Genomic DNA, 20,579 nt, shown 5'->3' with positions numbered 1-20,579 from the left:
GGAAAAATTGAAATAAATTTTAACTTATTTTTAATTCCAATGTTTCTTCCTCTATCTTTCTCTCTCTCTCTTTCTCTCATGCGAAAGAAATATTTGTAACGCTAAAAATAACTAGAAAAAGAGAAAATTGATGTAAAAATACGTAAACATGTTTGTATACAAAACGAAATTGAATTAGAAGGCACGTCTACAAGGTGCTCGACTTGAACAGCGGTGAGTAGCAGACGTTTCGTTCAAAGGGGACTTGAATCGGTCGAATTCACCCTCCGGCGGCGCGTGTCGACCACATCCATGACTACACGAGTTTCTCGCGATCTTTGCAGCGGTCCCACAGCACTCGCAATGTGCTCGGCAAATGTGTTTTACGCTCGGTCTATCGTGCGGAACAGCGTTTTCGAGCGGCGATTCCGGCTGATCGATGATTTTCGTAGTCAACGATTTGTTACACTCGTCCCTCTCTCGCCCCGTCCTGTCGTCCGATCGCACCTTATCCTCGCACCTTCTGCCGCGACACTTTCTGCCGACTCTATATTTTTCAGCGAGGATGCACATGGAGTCCTTGTGATTGATAACGCCCACGTTACCGTCCTCGTCGTTGTCGTCGTTGTCGTCATTTTCGTCGTTTTCGTTCCCGTTCTTCTCCCAACGTTTTTCATCGCTTCGCTCACGAGAAGTTGATATTATTCCAGGATACTCCTTCGAGCAGCACTGCTCCGCATACAATCGACTATTCTCGCCTTGCATCTGATCATGCCAGCTTTTATGCTGAGCTTTTCCGCCGGGGACGCCGCGTCCGCACACCTCGCATCTGCAATATAAATAATGCCAAGAGAATGAATTAAACAGAGATTATCACCGTGGCATCTTTTCATTTCCTCTCAGTCACGTATTTTTTCATTCTCTATTTCTCTTTTCTAAAATGTATATTATAATAAATCTCTTTTGTTAACCCTTTTGCATTCGTAGAGACTGAATTATCGTGCTGTCGACAACAGCAATGCCGAAAGCAATCGCAACGATGAACGCAACGATGGCACCCGTCGCAGCAATGATCACACGACGACTTCAACAAATCCAAAACGGATTCTTTGCGCGGATGATACTCGCATCGGCATCGGCAAGCCAATTCCATGATTTTCCGATGGGGCACTGAGTTATGCAGCTTCATCCACGCGTCTTCTATATCAGACCCTCGACGATCCTGAGCGTCGCTCATGACGACACCATCTTCCGCGTCGCCGTCAAGATCGATGGACGTCTCGTGACAACTCGTCGATGCGAAATCCTTACCCCTATCCTTTGAAAAATCGCCGCACGCGACCTTGTCCTTCCTCTCATTGGGTCCTAAATTGTACAGGAGATTTACAGGATCTGAGTTTGAGTACGATACAGCTGATGGACAGCGCGCTTTGCGATGATGATAGAATGTTGAACGTGCAGATTGTGGAATCCATTCTGTTCTTTTAGCAGCCTCATCATCCATCGTTCTTGCCGTTGCATCGCATCTGTATTCGTGAAGAAAGTTGTTGAAGAATTTGTAATTAAAATCATACCTTTCTTGGAACTAAAGAAGATTAAGTCTAAAAGACTGTCTTATTTGTAATGCGATCATAACTTTTGAAATCTAATGACTAAATAATGCATATGAGTGATTAATTGTGACAAACAATATCTTTATTGTTAATTAATTTGATGAAAATAAACGCACTATAAAAAGCTTGAAGTTATAAATGAATAAACAGAGAAAACTGAGAAACTGAGAAATCGCAAATACAAACAAACCTGTCTCGTTCAGCCGCTTTTACAGATTCATTTTTCTGATCGGCATCCGAAGCTACGAATTCCTCGCATTCTCTAGTTGGCACTGTATCGATTGCATCACCGCCGCTGCACTCGTCCTGCAACCCCGAAATGTCCTCACCGTTGTTTCTTGCCCGACAGCAACTACAGCTGATCGAATTCTCCTTGCTGTAGGAATGATCGTAATCGCGACCACTTCGCACTCTCGCCGGACAAACATGATCGGATCTCGAGTTGCACGTACGTCTCACTAATGTAGAACTCGATTTTGCTTGATTAATGGACCCTTCGCAGCTTGTCGCGGTTTCCGCCTGGAAAAGGAGCATCCGAAGCGCATTAATAAATCTCACTCTCGATACAGTTGACATAAAACCGAAATAGTAAAGAGTTTAATCTATGATTCAAGCATAAGAATTAGGAAATTTTAAATTGAACAATGTAAATTCGATGCCATTATATGTTCATTAATTAAACTTCCCTTACATACTTTTATTTAAAAAAAGATTATAAATAGCTGGGGCTATACCTTTGTATTTCCAGATGTATGTTCGACCGTGCTTTCGAGGCCAAAGTCCTTCGGAAATTTACGACGAGCACGTCGAAAAGCGATTGCCGCTGCGACAAGCTGATGAGACGACGACGGACAAAGCGACATTACTAAAAAGCGATTATGGTCGCTGCAAACATCCCTGTGATGTGGTACTCGATTCAGGAGATGACCCCAATTACGTCGATCGATTCTGGAAATTCGGGTAGTCGGAATACGGTTTCCGTCGACTCTTGTTTAACGGAACACAAAATACTTCCCATGTAGAAAAAGGTTATCGATCGATAACGCAATCGACGCGTGTAATTTGTCAATCCATGCACGGGTTACAATCGCCCGCATGCGTTGTATATATGTACCTACATGTTTTCGTCCTTGACAGCGTCCTATAGCGACATTTATCGATCGATTCTTATAATCGTGTCGATATTTCTACGATGGGATATTCCACAAGCATATATTTAACAAAGCATATATTTTTTTATAAAAATTTTTTTATAAAATCTTCAAATAATTATATTAACACATATTTCAAGAGTTATATATTGAAAAATATATAGGATGGAATACGTCGCTAAGTTTAAAATTGACATCTTATGAATGTAAAACGCTTCAAAAATTAATACAACGGCAAATATGTATTCTCGACTTTTTGCATTCGGAAAAAGAATTCGCGCCACGATGACGGTTCTATGCGCTCCGATAAATTTCAGCTTTTTCCAAGAATCACTAACGTGATCAGGGAACTCAACGAGTACTGCGAATTTTCTAACATAACAGCTAGGAAACTACCAGATACGGGTAACGAATCCTGAGGACCGCCGATGGCTTTATTGAATTGGTATCGAGCGAAGTTTCGCTCCCTCCCGCGTAACCGCTCGTCCTGAAACACGGATGCTTTGGTCAGGGATTTGATCATCGCTGCTGTTACTCTGATGGTGAATCCTCCTCTCGCTTACCCGATGGCGTTTAACGGGGCTAATTGCGACGATTGCTCGCTACAAATGGAAATGGTGCGGTTTTACCGCTGTTTACAGGATCGCATCGATGTGGAAAATGGCAGTCCGTTCTCGAGAGCGATGAGTGCATCGATATTAAACCTACTTAATTGACAATAATAATTTATTATGGATTTTTTTTTATATAAAGAATCGCATGCGAACAATCGTTATATATATGTACATGTTGCATATCTATGTAAAGAGGTAAATGAAAAAGTTATATATATATTGTACATAATTATAAGAGCTAAGAATTATTATATAAATAATAAATTATTAAATTACAATTATTATAAAAAATAATCAAAATGCAAATAAAATGACATATGTTATATTCTAAAATATTTACATTTACTAAAATTATATTTATTAAAATTTCACATTTCTTCAGATTGTTGTGACTTAATCGTCATTCTGATAACAAGGTCATGTTTGATAAATCAAATGTCTTCGTCCAAATGCAATTATGCGGGCAACATTAGCATAATCAAAAAGAGGTCAAGATAACATAAATATTAATCTATAAAATTATGACTACGAGTGCTAAAAGATAATACCAAATAATATTATCTCCCTATCCCGATGATAAGATACACGAAGTATTAATAGTGAAAAAGCAATAAATTATCAAATCTAGGCACCCGTATCTTTTATGACATATTTGTTTATTGTTTTATTGTCCTATTAGCTATTATCCTACTGTTATTATTTACCATCGTACAATATTTAATTGCATATATAATATAATTACAATTTTGACATATACATATGCATATATATATATATATATATATATATATATATATATATATATGTATATGTATATATATACGTAAATACAAAATTCAAAAAAAGTGGGCGCTATTTTTGTTGTATCACTGTTGTAGCACATGCCAGAGGCTAGAAAACATTTTCGAATCGAATCTCGAGCAGAGCGATTCGTATGTTATATGTATATATCACGTATGGTTTGCTGGTCACTGCTACCGATTCCGCTTTCAGGCTTCTTTCTGAGAGAAGAAAACCAATGCAATAAATAAAGACAAATTTAAATACGATAATTCAATAATCTAAACATGATGACTATACAGAGATTCCTTCTAGAAAAATTGAAATATTGCTCTATCAGAAGTTTTGATTATGCATCGCTATCAAAGTTGAGAAGAGCTACGTTACGAGAAAGAAAGAAAAAAGGGTAGTCATTTTTTACAAAAGTGAATGATCGAAGGTTATCGATGAAAAATCCTCTACTATTACATTTACATAATAATAAATTGTTTATAAATAATTATATATATATATATATATATATATATATATATATATGTATATATATATATATATAGTACTTACCTACATACTGTTTCGTTCCACAGACATTGCGAGAAATACTTATAAAACAGTACAAATATAAGTTCTTAAATTTAGACTATAACATCCCATATTTTTAAACTTTTGATGATATTTTATATACGCAAATACTTGTGCATACATGAGCACTTCTTATATTATAGATTATATTATAGATAACACATAAATATTTGCATCATAATACTTCATCAATTATTTCATAATTCTCGCGATGTCTTTCTAAATTGACGCAAATCTTTCATTGAAATATATGAAATAATAAATAAATTATTTTGTTATTCCGATTTTTAATTAATTAAACTATCAGTCGTGTTTTTTTTTCCTCAATGTATATGTGTGTTAAAAAAATCTGGGACAGAAATTACTTTCATAAAGAGATTTAAAGTTAATAAATTTAATGTTTCGATCTCAAGTCGAGATAACGCGCCTTTGGCGCGATACATTTTTTTATAAATCTTCCAAATTTCATCACGATTGTTTTATATATAATGTTCTTTTTTGCATAAAAAATCACACACACATTACTATTATACATGTTGTATCAATCTAAATGGAGAAATGATATATATCGCTGAAAGGGAAGATATATATATAATTATTACTCGAGTGCGATACAAAACAAGTGGTCTTCGCGAAATAATAAAATTATTTGACCAAAGTAGTAACGCTGTTATCTCTTTTTCTCTAAATGTATACTATATCTATACAAGTCACGCTTCGTGCATATCAAGAGCTCTGCAATTAATAAGTAACTATCTCTCTTTCTCATCAACATGGCATTATTTTCATTACACAATCTTATATTGTGTATTCTCTCTCTCTACCTTTCTTTTATCTCTAAATGTACAGGATTTAAATTGTGTATATAGGATTTTAATTGTATAAATAATCTGTAACATGTACATATATATTTTTATATGCTTTTCAGTAACGTCCTTCCTTGAAATAGATAGTTAAATTATAACAGCTACGAGTACAAGAATTATTATACAAATAGATTATTAAATTACAATATTATTATAAGGAACAATCGAAGTGCAAAAATAACATGTTGCACTTCAAAATATTCACATTTACATCAGATCGTTGTGGCTTAATCGTCGCTCTATTATGACAACGTCATGTTTAATAAGTCAAATTCATCATTCATTGTCAAAATATTAAAACAAGAAAGTTCGACAACTTTCAATTCATCCATGGTGGACAGGATGTCGGCGGCTGATATGTCTGAGAGATTGGCACCTGATAATGCTGCATTGCTTGAGGAGGATGCTGTAGCCGCGGTTGTTGGTGATGGGGCGGTGGTGGTGGTGGCGGATTGCAGATTGACTGCATCAATGGATGCGCATTGTAAGGAGGTGGCTTCGTCGTGTAGGGTGGCATCTGATTATACTCAATGTTTAATGGTTGTTCTAATGCGGCGCTTTGAGTAGGAGAACGATTACCGTCAGCGAGACCTGAGGACAGCAGCACCACGTCCTTGAAGATTTTTAAATAGATATCACATATCACATGTACAAGAATTAATTAATGTCGGATCTTCGATACGAAAAAAATTGATATTGAATTTTGCAAAAAAACATATAAACAGCGTTTAAAATTTAAGGCATTAGATGAAAATAGTTATACGATTCGCGCGATAATAAATCAAATTGTTTCTACCTCTTGGCCTAATCTGGGGTGGAGGCATGTTAATAGGAGGTAATCCGGGGCATGTGGATGGTTCTCCTTCTCTCGAAATCGGTGGTGGTCTACCCCAAGGAACTCTCATGTGATGATTTTGCCATGGCGCCTGTGGTGATGGCGGAGGCGGTAGAGGTGGACCGTTTCCGACAAGAATATTTCCAGATTCCGTCATTACATTCTGCTCACTCCCTGTTTGCAACATATATCATGCACACTGAAATTACATCATAAACATAAAATCTCTTACATGATACGATACCCGACATACCTGTAGCTAAACCTGCGGGCTTTTGATCCAAGTTCCGTTTCTCACCTAAACGTTTAAAATGGATGATATGAAAAGAAAGATACGACATATTCTTAAATAATTATATATATATATATATATATATATATATATATATATAGATATACACACAACATAATGTTGTATAATATGTGGTAAATTATGCGATGAAATATTGTAAAATAATAAAACTTGCTATTTTCAACATAATTAATTTTGATAATTTCAATATCTATTCATCAATCACAAACGTAAATTATAAAAGCAAATATTTTTCTAAATTTGGATGCAATCTAATAGCAAAATATAATCTAATAACAAGATCATATCTATATTATAAGAAGACTGCTGCCAGTTTTCTCATCTTCTTGAGAGACTGTAGCATTAGAAAGAGAGTTTAATTTTCTAAATTCCCAAATCTAATCTTATAGAATTAAATTAGATATTTGCACAATATTTCACGCCATTAACCATTGCCAAATTTGCATAGCGATTTATAATCAGTATTAGAGTCTGAAAGCAAGCAATGCAATTTTTACATTCTTATATATATTAGATGGTTACCGTTTAATAAATATGATCAGTTCCACTAAAAATCTGAAGTCATACAGTTATATATATGTATATTTGCCATCTGTAAAGTAAATTTATTTATTAAAACTACATTTTTCAAATTTTTTTCACTTTTTTATGATCATTCAGGCCACTGTAACAAGAATGATATAAAGAATATTATATCTATAAATTAATCATTTTCTCTAATTATATATACATTGCGCATATTAATATTATATAATCTATATCAAAATAAGACATATTTGTTCGAATGCAATATAGATCGTCTTTATTCCTCCTGGATGGGTATAATCGGGTGCAGACCGCGTTTAACCTAAGAAGTATAAAGTCCAAGATATTGAACTTAAAATAGTAATTTCAAAAATATATATGTAACATATATATTTCTTAACAGAATCCTAATAAAGTGTAAGCATAGTTAATATTGGATAAACAAATACTGAAGTGAGAAATCACAGGTAACACTTGCACATCTGAAAATGCAGATTTATTAAAAAAGATATTATAAAAAAAGCATTGAAATCAATATACGTGAAGCACTTTTATGATTGTATAATATGTGCTTTTTTGTCTAATCTAAAATAATGATAATAAATAAATTTAAAGATAATTATATACCCCCCCAAAGCACATTCTATGTAGTGTCAGATTGTAATAATCCATTTTATTTCCGGATCTCCGTCTCGGCAGGTATCCTCAACAAATGCATAAAAAAGCAGTTTGCTAAGACGAAAATTAAAAGATCAAAGAAAGTTGATATAATATGCGCTTAACACAAGTTATTATTTATATTAATAATACACTACAATCTAAGAGTATTAAGAAAACAACGCTAGATACCTAAAATATATTTTACTTCTAAAATAAATGATTATTGCATATTGTTTCCAAATTGCATCCACCTGAATGCACCATAATCATGTACATGATAAAAAATATCATTACCAACAACAAAGTTGTATTCAAGAAGAAATCTGGAATCTGATTAAGACGATTAAAAAATTAAATGTTCTTCAAGAATACAATCTTCGTGCTGGTTTATATTTTTTTAATATTTTATATATTGCATTTTTCATAATTTCCAAAAGATATCCAGCATTTTTTCAAACTAAATACTCTTAGTTACAGACCTGGATGTGGAGGTGGCATTAGCATCTTGTTTCGATCTCCATGTTGCAGACCCGCAGGTATGGGTGATGGACCATGTAAGACTTGCTGTTGTCGATCACCTTCTCTGCTTAAACAATGCAGGTGCGAATTATTAATTCAAAATTAACGATTGTACAGAAACATTTCAAGCATTTAAGACAAAAATCACCTGATGCACACCCTTGGATACTTCTGAAATATGGAAAATACCTGGTTTTACCAGATCACAGTTAATCATCAAAACTTACGTTAGAATGTTCTTAGGAACATAATTGTAATGTCACAAGACGTTACAACATACATTTAGATAATCTGTCAATTATTTTAGCTGCTGTACTTTTTTCTGCAAAATAGCAACTATTGTTGCATTCCATCTCTTTTGGCTTACTACTTACACTAAGAGAACATATAATAATTAGTGATTCTGGCAAAAGCTGTATTTAATGATTCCAATGTTATAGAATCATGGATAACATGAGGAAAATGCAAGATAGTTTATTATTATCTGTGCACTTTATTTCTGCAAAGATAATAAAATTGTTCTATAAAAAAGAAAAATTTATATAATTATTCAAAATTTAAAAAAAGAAATAATATTTTGTGGAAGAGCAAGATCCATATATCCATAATTATAAAATTGCCAAACGTTTATAACTAAAACAAAAAGTTTAAAATACAAGTTTCTGCTTTGAGGTAAACTATCATTAAGAACTGCAATATAATTTATCAATGAGGATATATCTGGATCTTACCAAACCAATGAGTCTTGCCTATAGTTATCTAAATTATAAAATTTTGCGGAAAAATATAACATTATCTATCTACAAATATATCAGTCAAATATAAAAAATATCTATTACAAAAACTTTATAAATTTGATTATATTTTTATTTTCCGCTCTTTTACTATTGCAATACTTCATTAGATAATGCAAGAAGCAGATTTCTGTAAGAATACAGCACATAGTTTATACAGTACACGACACATAGCTTACATTTTCTTCATGTCAAATTTTACAATTATTTATAAACATTTACTATAAATGAAGCATAAGCAGTCTGAAGCAAATGTTTCTTCATTTTTATTTTTTCTATCAATAAGATCAATTTCGTTCACTTTTTTTTCTTTTTTTCTCTTTTTTTTTTTAAGTGTTTTAATCCTCGATTAAATTTAATGCATATTTACACTAGTATTCTATATACTGAACATTTTCAATTTTTTTTAATAGTATTGATTTATTTACTCTTGGTAAATCTGCTTTATTCAAGCATACCAAACTGTTTTCTCTACCAAGAGATACACAACTAAACATATTAAATTATTACTAAAACATAAAAAATTATTACTAAGTTACACATATTAAATTATATACTCCTTATATTATATACAGATAGATAGAGACTATATGATTTACATGTATACAAGGAGTATATAATATAACTTTATTAAGTTATATTAATTTATACATTGTAATATCTCACTTTTTTTTCTTTCTCTTTCTCTCTCTCTCTCTCTCTCTCTCTCTCTCTCTCTCTCTCTTTCTCTTTCTTTCTTTCTGTATGAATAAGAATAATTATATTCTCTTCAACTTACCCTGTGCCATGACGTTGCGCAGGTAGTGGAGCACATTGGTATGACGGTGATAGATCCTGCATATATTCAAGAGAATTTATCATGTAAATATAACAATTATTGTTCATATAATCATGTATTATAATGTAATATATATTTGTGGCAAACGATATTTTACCTGTCCTCCCTCAATATCTGAAAACCTTCTCTTTATTCCATGAGATTTTTGCTGTTCCGGCGAATCAGGTTTCTGCTCAAATTGCTGATGTGGTGGTTGCATCGTATAATGTACTTGCGCTGGTATATGACCATTCTGATATTGTATGTGTTGATGGTGATATTGTATTTGAGTTTGTACTTGTGGTGGAGGTACGTTATGAAAAGGTATATTCTGTGGCGGCATTTGCATCTATAATTGGAGAAAAAAAAAAAAAAAAAATATATATATATATATATATATATATATATATCATTTATATATTCTTCTTTTCACATATGAACCTCTTAGAAACCAAATTGATCAACTCCATTTTTTATAAATTATTTAATTTTAATAATCATGTACAATGAACAGTAAAGATATGAAAAGAAATATCTAACCTGCAATTGTCCTTGTGGTTGAGGCATTTGTTGCGGCTGCTGAGCTTGATAGAGCCAGGGAGCGTTCTGCGGTGGAGGCGGTTGCGTCGGCGGCGGTACGCTGGTAAGAATATTCATGGAATTTGGCATCTGGCTGATTGACGGCGGCGGTACTATTTGTGGAGGTGGTACCGGCTGTGGTAACGGTCCCTGCTCCACCGGACCTTCTTGCTGATGCTGAATCTCGCCGGCGGGAGGAAGAGGAGGTTGCGAATGATGTTGAGGCGATTGGACGTTCGGAACTAGAAAAGTTTGCGCGGACGGCGGAGGAGGTACTTGTAAGTGAAACGGTGGCGCATGACCTTCGAATTGCGGAGGTATTATGTGTTGGGCGACAGCTTGAGACTGCTCGTGATTCTGTTGCAGCTGAGGCGGGACAATATGCTCGCCGGGTTGCAAAACAAACTGGGTTTGCGACTGTGACACAGGTGCCTGTACCTGTTGATACTGTATCTGATAGGTTTGTGGTACTGGAGGCGGTGGTTGATTCGGCGGAAAATTTGGAGGAGGAAAGTGAAGGTGCAACAACGGCGGTGGCGGTTGCTGCGTTATATTGAGCGCTGTAGGAGGTGGCTGTTGCAAATTGACATTAACAGTTTCGATAATTCCTTGGGACGGCGTGGCAGGCCTTTGCATGTTCGGTTGCGTGCACACATACGATACTGCTCCGCTCACCGGTGCGTTACTCGTTATGAAGTTTTGCTGCGCAGGATTTTGCGGTGGCGGTTGACTCATGACGTACATTTGAGCCATAGGCTGTGGTGAGGACTGCGATCCTGGTTGAATTCCCTGGATTTGTAATGATTGACCAGGATGTATCTGATACTGAACTTGACTTACTGTCGATGGAGGACCGATTAACTGTACTTGTCCAACATGTGGTGGTGGTGGCATAAAAGTCTGTATTTCCTTCAATCAGAACATTCATTTATATTATAAAATATATTTTCTTCAAGCAATTTTATGTAATAACAAAATATTTAATTCAAATTTAATCATGCATACCTGAGCTTGTGAAGATGGAACTAATGGTCCAGTATGAGATGGTATATGAACTCCTGGAGGAGGAACTGACACACCAGGTCCTGGGGTACCAGCTACAGTAGCCGTAAGAATTGTTGCAGGCAATGTTACAACACTACTTTGTGGATGTTGTATAATATCTGCCAAATAAGATTCTAATTAATTTAAAAAAATATATATACTTTTTGTAAAAGGGTACTAATAATATATCTATAATTCATATATCTTACCTTGATGTTGTATTGCAACCACATTTGGTTGGCCTAAGGTACCAATGTTCATAGTTTGGAATTGTGCTATATAAACAGAAAAAATATTATTACATAATATTTGTAGATCATTATTATAATCTTGAAAATTGAGGCAATGAAATATATACTTTGCGGTATTTGTGATTGTTCTATAATTTGCTGAGGTTGTACTGGTGGTGGCTGTTGTTGAATATAGGTTTGTAATTCAGACTGTATTGTCTGTATTAAATTAATAGCCAATTGTTTTGCATTTTGCAATGCTTCCGGCTTTGGATGTCTAAACAAGAATATCTTATTAATAGCTTATCTTTATTTAATTATTAAATTGCTTAAAATCTCAGGAATTCTTACTCTATATACAAGTGAAGAGGTTCTGGAGATTCTACTCCCACAACTGGATCAATAAACTGGGATCCTCTACCTCTTAAAGTTACATTTGCTCCAGTTTCACCCCTAATATAAAGTAAATTTGCATCACCAGCACCTAGTATTCGCCCACGTAAATCAAAACCTTGCGGTGCATTCTCAATACCAATGCATATTTTTTCCTAATAATTTGTAAATGTCAATTAATATTGCTACATAAAAATAAAATTGTAATGGTAAATAAAATGTGGAATGTAAATATTATTTACCACAGTTGTAATTCCAGAATGTAAACTCATAAGAGGTGGTGGAGCATTTGTAAATCTGCTTGGTCTATTTAAAGAACTTTGATGTTCTGTTTTAATAATTTCATTAATCTTTTGGATCGCCACTGTTATATAAAATATTTATTATAATAATAAATCTTCAATAAATTAAAAAAAATAATAATATATAATACATACAGTCAACATTATGTCTTGTATGCCCCTGTATATATAGATACAATGGTCTCTCATTCGGACAACGCAGCTTTTCTTGTTCTGTCATAAAACGACCACGTGTTGATACAGTTGCTCCTAAATTAACATAATAAAAAATTAATAGATTTATAAAAGATTTATATAAAGGATATATAATATAATGTAACAATATTATGTATATATGTCAACATAAAATAAAATACCTGAATACGAATTAATTTCATCCTGTGTGTAACCCTTAGTAAGCAAAGTTCTAGCACTAGGCGGTGTTTCGTTAATCTCAAATTCCCATGTATATGTCTCTCCATTTTTAAATGTTGCATTTGATGCCACTATCTAATTGCAAAAGTTATTACATATATTAATTAAGAAAAGATACATCTAATACAACAAAAGACACATATGTATTAGTGCACATAATATACATGTACCTTATTGTTAGAGTCAGAACCTTTTATTTTTCCCTTAGCCATAGAGATAAAATGTATACTACTGTATGCAATATGGCAATTCTCATGATCCCATCTTCACAAGCTGTAAATTTAAATCAGAAATAAGCATATGGGATAATAATATCAGGTAAAAAGAGATGTATAACAATTTCTATCAACATACGCGCCACAAAGTTTCACCGAACATCATATAGCACAAAAATCTTTGGAATGGGTTATTTCAGTATAAAGAAGATTGACACAGAATCTCACACGCGCTCTTTTTATAAAATGGATAATTTTTTACTTTTATGTGTTTAAGTTACATTAAAGATGGCAGTCGCATTTTTCTTAATCATTTACTGATAATTAAACGTTTTTTTTAACAAATACAAATTCACTCTCTCTCAATTTTGCAAACCACTCGATCGTAACTAATACACCATTGAACAAAATAAATTGACATATACACTATCAAGGCTATCACTCGGCACTGCAATGCAACCGCCACTACAATTGCTGCGTACGACGATATAAAGCTTAGTCACCAAGCGACGACAAAATGTACTATGATAAAACCAACTGTAGGTAAATTCTCGTATTTATTGAATAAATTTTTTAAATATTATCTTGCGAATGACACGAGATAAACGATGCATATCTCATTCACTTTAAAGAATATCAATATTTTTTAAAAATACAATATATATAATTTTGTAAAAAAAATGAAGATTAGGATGATGTTATGAAATAATGTTTTGTATATGTGGAATAAATCTATTTAATTATTTAACATTTTATGTATGTTACATTTTATGTATACTATCTAAATTTATAATTAAATATAATCACAAATTAGATCTTGTATATGCGCTATTTCACGAAAAACAGTATCAAGTTGACACGCTTATCTCTAAAAATGCTAAAGATAACAAATAACAATGTTATCTCATATTAGCTAGCACCATTCATTATTAACAAAAATCAAATCTAAATATATTTTCTTGAATCATGACACAAATAAAATTGAAATAAACTATTGAATAAGTAATATTATTTTGTCAGAGAATTATAGCGTATGATTTAAAGTAGAGTTTTATATTACTTTTGTTCGATTATTCTTCAGTTAATTGTAACAATCAGATTCTCTTGGAGTCTACGTTGTTTTTGTAATTACCAAAATACTAACTTGTACTAAAAAATATTCCATATACTTTAGGCTTTATTGCATTAATTAATTTTGCATTGAAGTGCTATGTATATTTTGCTTGATATAATTGTAAATTGTATATGTTGATGTACATATTCCAAACAAGAAATATTTAGGCAAAAAAGTATGCACATGTCCCCCTCTTATACTTAATCATGATTTTTTTTAACATTGTTATGTAATATTGTTATACTATATTTTTGGTTTCTGCACAGATCTCAATTAAAACAATAAAAACATAAATTTTGTACATTTTCAATTCTAAACATCCTATTTGTTTAATTAATTAATAATATATCAATTCTAACAGCCATCACATTCAAATCATTTTAATGTTTAAATTTTGGAAAAAAATATATATAATATTCTGTATATATATTTGCTGAAAAATTAAATGCATATAATTTCATTGATATTATAAATTACCATAAAATTTGCATATTTTTCAAAATGTTGTATTTATTAATCATAGCAATCAGTAAAATCAAGAAGATTATTTATAAAATTATGAAAAAATCTTGGGTTAACTCCTTTGGCATGCCTGTGTGTGGCTCACTTAAATCAAAGTACTTTAAATGATCACAAGATATATAATTGACAAAACCCGGCATATATAATTTATCTCCAATGGCCAATTAAACAAACATGAAGAATGTCAATATTATATATGCAAAAGATATTACGTGTAAAAGATAAGCTCGGGTATTTGACCTTCATCAGTGGATGTACCATTGTTATCTCCCAACTCGCTACTGAATTCGAATTTCACTTTTGTATTTCCTGAATCACAATCCACTAATACTGTTCTTAATCCTTTTGTGCCATAATATGAGTATGGCCCCTGAAATAAATATACATTGTATTTTTTATAAAAAATATGTATAACGATATATATAACAATAATTAAATAAATAGCAAGTTTGTGATATAAAAACCTTGAAGGTTGCTGATGCTGTATAAATTGTATTTGGTAAGATCTCCGCTAACTCTTTAAACATTAGACGGTATGTGTACTTTGATCCATCACAGCTAAAACTTGTTGCATTTGTAGCTATCACTTTTCCCGATGCAGTATGAATTAATTCCACTGATACTTCATATATCGCTGGTTCTTGCGTGCTGCCATAAACTCCATAGCCAATAAGGAAAATACGCCTATCCACACTAAACCTACAAAAATTTAAATATTTTATATCGGGCAATTGTATATGAGTATTGCTAACTATGTGCTATGATAGACTTCAAACTTAATTACCGAATACGATCACTAGTTCCAAAATATCCCCATCTACTATTGGTATGCTGAAATCTGCACACAGTCTGTTCCTTGCCTGTCATACAACATCGTGGCATTGTTTGAAATCCCACTGAAGGTTTAGGATTCAGTATAAAATATGAGAATAAAGATAAAACCTATAAGATATTAGTTTATTAAATATCACATACACACAATATAGCTTTTCTAAAATTTATAAATTTTTTTTTAAAAATGTAATGAGAAAATTTATAAAAAAAATATGTACTTAAGAAGTATTGTAATACTAGCCTCTGAATAATTTAATAAACCAGATTGTGCCGGACCTGCTGTAAATTCTTCTTTTGACATAAGTGGAAAACGAACCAATGACAGAGCATTACCTAGAACCAGACGTTGATTTTCTGGAGTGACTGGTAATTGTTGTCTTATACATTCAGCCTCTGACCACCTACAAAAATTTAAAAAATATATATAATTAAAAAAAACATTCTACAGTTGCAGCATACCTTAAAACAGCCTGAAATAGCTTAGATTCCCTAACACGAAGTGTATCTCTTTCCAAGACTATCATTAATGTGTCGATATCAATATCTGTGAATCCATCTGCATTGAGGGCCTGAGTTGTAAATCTATCTATTGTATCCAAACATACTGAGGCTAATTGCGGTTCATCAAACAGACGAGCTTGCGTTAAGAGCAAGAAAGCATTATCACTGGTCAAATTATTTTTTAAAAAGTCAACGCAATGCTTTTCTAAAGCGGATACTGCATATTTCTTAGCGGTATACAGTGTTGTCATCACAGTTTCAGGATCTATCTGTATCTCATCAGTATATAGAAAAAGTAGCACTGCCAAAAATGCAGCAGGCTCTACATCAGGTACTTCTATTTCTGAAGAAGCTGTAGCAAGTGTTCCATTAAACATTGCATCAAATACAGCACTTCCAGAAGATAGGACTAGTTTGTGAGCTGGTATACGTTGTTGTTGCGCTCCTCCTCTTCCCACCAGGAAAGTCACATCTGACAGTATTTCATTATTAAAGAGAAATACAATCCTTTCGCGCATCGTCGCTTTTGTACCTTGCCAATTATATGTAACTGCAGGTTGATTTTGTGTAGAAGAGTTTTCTAAGGCGATAGTATTTTGTGGTCGCCCTTCCAAATATGACGTATTCGCCGCATTAATAGGTGGTCGGCTGAAAAATTTAAGATTATGACAATTAGAGTATCAAACGATGAATATCATAGAGCGATGAATATCAACAATAATATAAATTTAAAACATTTTTTTATATAAACAATCATTTATCTCACTTTATGTAAAACTGACGTTTGACGTGAAATTGTCGCGGTGTTACTTACTTATCGCCGTTCGAGTACGAGGCCTCGCTTCGCGCCACGGACGAGCTCGTCGTCGGTTGATCCTCGTCGCCGACAAAATTGAGCGCTCGCCGTGCTCGATAGAGAGTGATGTTCCGCAGCGGTTCCCGCAACGACGAGGACCCATTGCCTCCGGTGGCCGTCGAACTGCTAGCCGTAGCGTTCTCCGTCACGTCACTTTCGTCCTCGCCATGCGTCGCCAGCCGCAGGCTCTGCAGCCTCGACGCAACGTTGGGCACGTCATTCAGGGTGGTCTCCGTAGACATAGCGTTCCCACACGAAAGAGAGACGTAGTACTTGCCGAAGTACTGCCCCGTCTCATTTAATCGCGTCGCTTCACGCAATCGGCGGCCCTGCGTTTGCCGAGCGCGATTCTTTTCCCCGACTTGTCTCGCGATCGCGATCCTCTTCGGGACACGAAGAGCAAATTTTCGCTCAACGTGAAGGCACCGAGGAACGACGATGCACTACAACGACATCTTACTGAATTCCTATCCTCGCCCTCGCTCCTCGCTGCAATCCGTTTATTCCCCAAGACCACGCGTGAAGGGATTTTGGAAGGGATAGGATTCTCGTGTGTCGGCACGAGCGGCATCGACGATGAAATGTACCCGCACAAAATCCGTATACCGCGAAATTAACCGCTTCGATTATACCTTTCATAATTCGCGCTTTTATATATTTTGTTCATTTCAAATATTTAAAACTGAGCTACATTCAATTCTTGAAGATTTTAATTTTTTGCACTTTCCGTACTTATTTTCTCTGTTTTTTCTCGCGTTTCAAAAATATGCTCACATTTCATATTATTGAGTGCAGAGAGTGCAACAGCAGTGAACAATGAACAGACGAGCCGAAGTTGCGAGTAATCGAGCGTTTCGATACTTCGAGAATCGTTTTCAAATTGCCGCCATTCCCGAATCGCGCCGCGAGCCGTGAAGACGTACCTCGAGTCGCTCCGTATTTTTCGGGATGTATCTGAAAGTGAATCTCGCACGCGATAAGTTATTTAAAGTATTTTATTGTAACGTACACATTGTGCACAATTATTAATATCACGATTTCGATGTTGGCGATCAGAATTTATGTGCCTGATATCCATCATAAAGATCACCGCTATGTGTTTCCCGGCAAAGTGCATCGTGCGACCATTATCAAGTATGTATGTATCATGTATGTATCATACATTGTTTTCTAATTAACTACTTCAATATATTTTCTGTAATTTGTTATTTCAACTATTTTTAACATCTATTGAAATATAATCGAGAGAGAGAGGGGGAGGGGATAGGAAGAGGGAGAACTGTATATACTTTTTCTCTATATATATTATAATTAGAGAAAGAGAGAGAGAGAGAGAGAGAGAGAGAGAGAGGAAATTTATTACCTTGATATTTTACTATTTCAATATCATAAATTCACATATTAAATGAATTACTGCGTGTATATAAATATGTGTGCGCATTCTTATTTATTACGTTATTTTTAACATACAAAAAACGGTTGTCTCTCTCTCTCTCTCTCTCTCTTCCTCTTGATAATATTGTGGGTAGAATAAAAAACAAGCTAAAATAGTAACAGAAAACTTCTAATTCCCTTGCGAAACATGAAAATTTATCTACGATAACGGATCTTTTCAACAAAACAATTTACTAAAAATTTATGTTTCTCTTGTGTTCAACCGTTTACTTAAACAAAATCATATATTATAGGAAGGAAGATAAATGATTAAATCAAATTTTATAAACAAATGTACTAATTATGTTTATGTACAATGTTTACAATACTATGATGATATAGAAAATATGTCCGTATATTTATGGTGTTACATATAATACAACAAATTATCAACTCGAAATCATTCAAACTATTAATATACGGCAGTTATGATGAGAATGAATATGTGTGTCGAGAATAATTAAAAAATCATTAATACTATAAAACATACATAAATATTGTGATATAAAACAGCAAACTGCTTATGTCTCACAAAAATATGTACATTAAAAATTTCTCAGATGATTAATAATATAGGGTTATTTTGCCAATACATATAAATTAAAAATACAGATCTCTGCAAATATAGCTACACATTGTGCATCACAATAATGCATAGTGATCAAAACTCAAAACTATCAATGTACTGTACAAGAAATGTACAGGAGGGAGATAAGGCAAATTCTTTATCCATTTTTTTTTATCCATCGACTGTAATTCAATTTCTTTTATTTATATGCATTATATCGATGTACAATGGAAATTTGCAGAAGGTAAAAGAACTTAATACCTTTACAAATATTTTTTCGCATCTCTTACAATAATCAGATTTATCAATAATTGTCATGGTTAAGTGTTGGCACGTTTTACTCATTCTAGTCACTCACTTTCTATAAATCCTATTAGTTAAATGTGTATGTATGTGCATGTACTTTGCACCAGATTAAGTTAATTAAATAAATTTTAATAGACTATGATTCACACATTATTTTGATGCAATAACGTGCATTACAGATCTATACATCTATACATAGATGTAGTAAGTTAAATATTAATCAAATTATTATATATTCTATTACAACTATATCGTATGTATTACTGAGTGCATACAAATTTATAATATACAGAGAAGTAAAAATACAGAATGGAAACTGGCCGCCGGTAAAATGAAAAATAGATTTAGTAGCTAAAATATTAAATTAAGTGAAACGCACCGAGACACATGCTTATTGTATTAAAAATTAATGATGAAATTATTCTGATACTCTGAAATATTTCGCTTATACCATCAATTTTCGCTCACCACATCAATCAACTGCTATATTCGTTATGTCTTGATTTATGTTCGATAATGATTAATTTATTGCTATATCGCTTTAAAATTAACAAGTGATTTGATATATATAAAGATTGCACTTACATTTAATTCGCAAAAATTTTTCTATTAAAATAATTATAATAATAAATAGGAAATTATAAACGTTTTAATACATTTTAAGAAAAGTTTTCGTAAACGAAGTATCAAAAAGTATAAATCTATTAATTGATGGCAAATGCATTTACTAAACGACGCGTTTCACGCGGTAATATCTAATAAATTAATAATGTAGTTAATTGTCATTAGAAAATCGATAATACGATCGTTGGTAACGTTTTCATTGCGCCCTACTATCTGACGAATGTTGGTACTCTTCATTCTTGTTCTGTATTGTTGTTCTATAGTCTCGCATTCGCCCAACATTCTTCCAAGTCAGTCGCAAGTCAATAACACAATTACACGTACAATGTACTATCATTAAGATACAAATCGATACTTTCACGTCTCCACTTCTAGGTTTCTTGATTGACGGTGTTTGCTCTTCGCTCTTCTTGCCTTGGCCGCCGCGATTTTCTTCTTTTTCGGCTTCGGCATGATCTGGCAGCTACAGCCGCTTCGCACCATGATATAATCTAACGTCCATCCGGACCCGCTCACGCTGTAACTGGGTAACGCGGGATTGCGTTCCTTGCGATGATGCCTTTTGTGCTCCTCCATTCCAATCTATATGAATTAG

The 20,579-nt window shown here is 33.5% G+C and overlaps 4 protein-coding genes across 5 annotated transcripts in view; all 4 read right to left on the bottom strand.

Moving 5' to 3' along the window:
* Positions 1–39: 39 nt before the first annotated feature.
* LOC126852969 (uncharacterized) lies at positions 40–2,692 on the bottom strand. The gene is made up of 4 exons (XM_050598288.1): positions 2,327–2,692; positions 1,783–2,111; positions 951–1,505; positions 40–808 (listed from the first exon to the last, which is right to left on the bottom strand). Exons 1-4 carry the CDS (start codon positions 2,453–2,455, stop codon positions 175–177), a joined length of 1,647 nt encoding a protein of 548 aa, XP_050454245.1. The 5' UTR covers positions 2,456–2,692; the 3' UTR covers positions 40–174.
* Positions 2,693–5,097: 2,405 nt separating this feature from the next.
* On the bottom strand, positions 5,098–13,683 carry LOC126852730 (uncharacterized). 2 transcript variants are annotated; one of them, XM_050597837.1, is made up of 16 exons: positions 13,365–13,683; positions 13,181–13,283; positions 12,953–13,085; positions 12,732–12,845; positions 12,537–12,658; positions 12,253–12,449; positions 12,030–12,178; positions 11,881–11,946; positions 11,633–11,790; positions 10,589–11,536; positions 10,167–10,397; positions 10,010–10,065; positions 8,398–8,501; positions 6,674–6,718; positions 6,382–6,594; positions 5,098–6,176 (listed from the first exon to the last, which is right to left on the bottom strand). In XM_050597837.1, exons 2-16 carry the CDS (start codon positions 13,220–13,222, stop codon positions 5,905–5,907), a joined length of 2,850 nt encoding a protein of 949 aa, XP_050453794.1. In that variant the 5' UTR covers positions 13,223–13,283; positions 13,365–13,683; the 3' UTR covers positions 5,098–5,904. The 2 variants fall into 2 exon arrangements, with proteins under 2 accessions (XP_050453794.1, XP_050453804.1); XM_050597847.1 differs by having other exon boundaries at positions 6,034–6,198.
* A 1,140-nt stretch (positions 13,684–14,823) lies between these two features.
* On the bottom strand, positions 14,824–17,819 carry LOC126852921 (BTB/POZ domain-containing protein 1-like). Its single transcript, XM_050598219.1, has 6 exons — positions 17,011–17,819; positions 16,155–16,844; positions 15,937–16,096; positions 15,646–15,803; positions 15,326–15,560; positions 14,824–15,231 (listed from the first exon to the last, which is right to left on the bottom strand). The coding sequence occupies exons 1-6, from the start codon at positions 17,292–17,294 to the stop codon at positions 15,070–15,072; spliced, it is 1,689 nt and encodes a 562-aa protein (XP_050454176.1). The 5' UTR covers positions 17,295–17,819; the 3' UTR covers positions 14,824–15,069.
* Positions 17,820–18,766: 947 nt separating this feature from the next.
* LOC126853166 (uncharacterized) overlaps positions 18,767–20,579 on the bottom strand; it is a 64,844-nt gene continuing 63,031 nt past the window's right edge. The window contains exon 5 of the mRNA XM_050598710.1: positions 18,767–20,566. Coding sequence (XP_050454667.1) covers positions 20,342–20,566 — 225 coding nt within the window. The 3' untranslated portion in view covers positions 18,767–20,341. The remainder of the gene's footprint in view (positions 20,567–20,579) is intronic.

The sequence above is a fragment of the Cataglyphis hispanica genome, chromosome 1, assembly GCF_021464435.1.
Source record: "Cataglyphis hispanica isolate Lineage 1 chromosome 1, ULB_Chis1_1.0, whole genome shotgun sequence".
Lineage (NCBI taxonomy): Eukaryota > Metazoa > Arthropoda > Insecta > Hymenoptera > Formicidae > Cataglyphis > Cataglyphis hispanica.
This window is presented reverse-complemented; position numbering and strand designations above follow the sequence as displayed.

Coding starts and splice junctions, on each gene's coding strand:
- LOC126852921 (XM_050598219.1), bottom strand. CDS start 17,294: ATGTCTACGGAGACCACCCTGAATGACGTGCCCAACGTTGCGTCGAGG. Junction 15,561..15,645: donor GGAACTAGTGATCGTATTCG/GTAATTAAGTTT, acceptor AAATTTTTGTAG/GTTTAGTGTGGATAGGCGTA. Junction 15,232..15,325: donor CAGCATCAGCAACCTTCAAG/GTTTTTATATCA, acceptor TATTTATTTCAG/GGGCCATACTCATATTATGG.
- LOC126852969 (XM_050598288.1), bottom strand. CDS start 2,455: ATGTCGCTTTGTCCGTCGTCGTCTCATCAGCTTGTCGCAGCGGCAATC. Junction 2,112..2,326: donor ATACATCTGGAAATACAAAG/GTATAGCCCCAG, acceptor CTCCTTTTCCAG/GCGGAAACCGCGACAAGCTG. Junction 1,506..1,782: donor AAAGCGGCTGAACGAGACAG/GTTTGTTTGTAT, acceptor TCACGAATACAG/ATGCGATGCAACGGCAAGAA.
- LOC126852730 (XM_050597837.1), bottom strand. CDS start 13,222: ATGGCTAAGGGAAAAATAAAAGGTTCTGACTCTAACAATAAG. Junction 10,066..10,166: donor CAGATATTGAGGGAGGACAG/GTAAAATATCGT, acceptor GAATATATGCAG/GATCTATCACCGTCATACCA. Junction 8,502..10,009: donor GCGCAACGTCATGGCACAGG/GTAAGTTGAAGA, acceptor TTGTTTAAGCAG/AGAAGGTGATCGACAACAGC.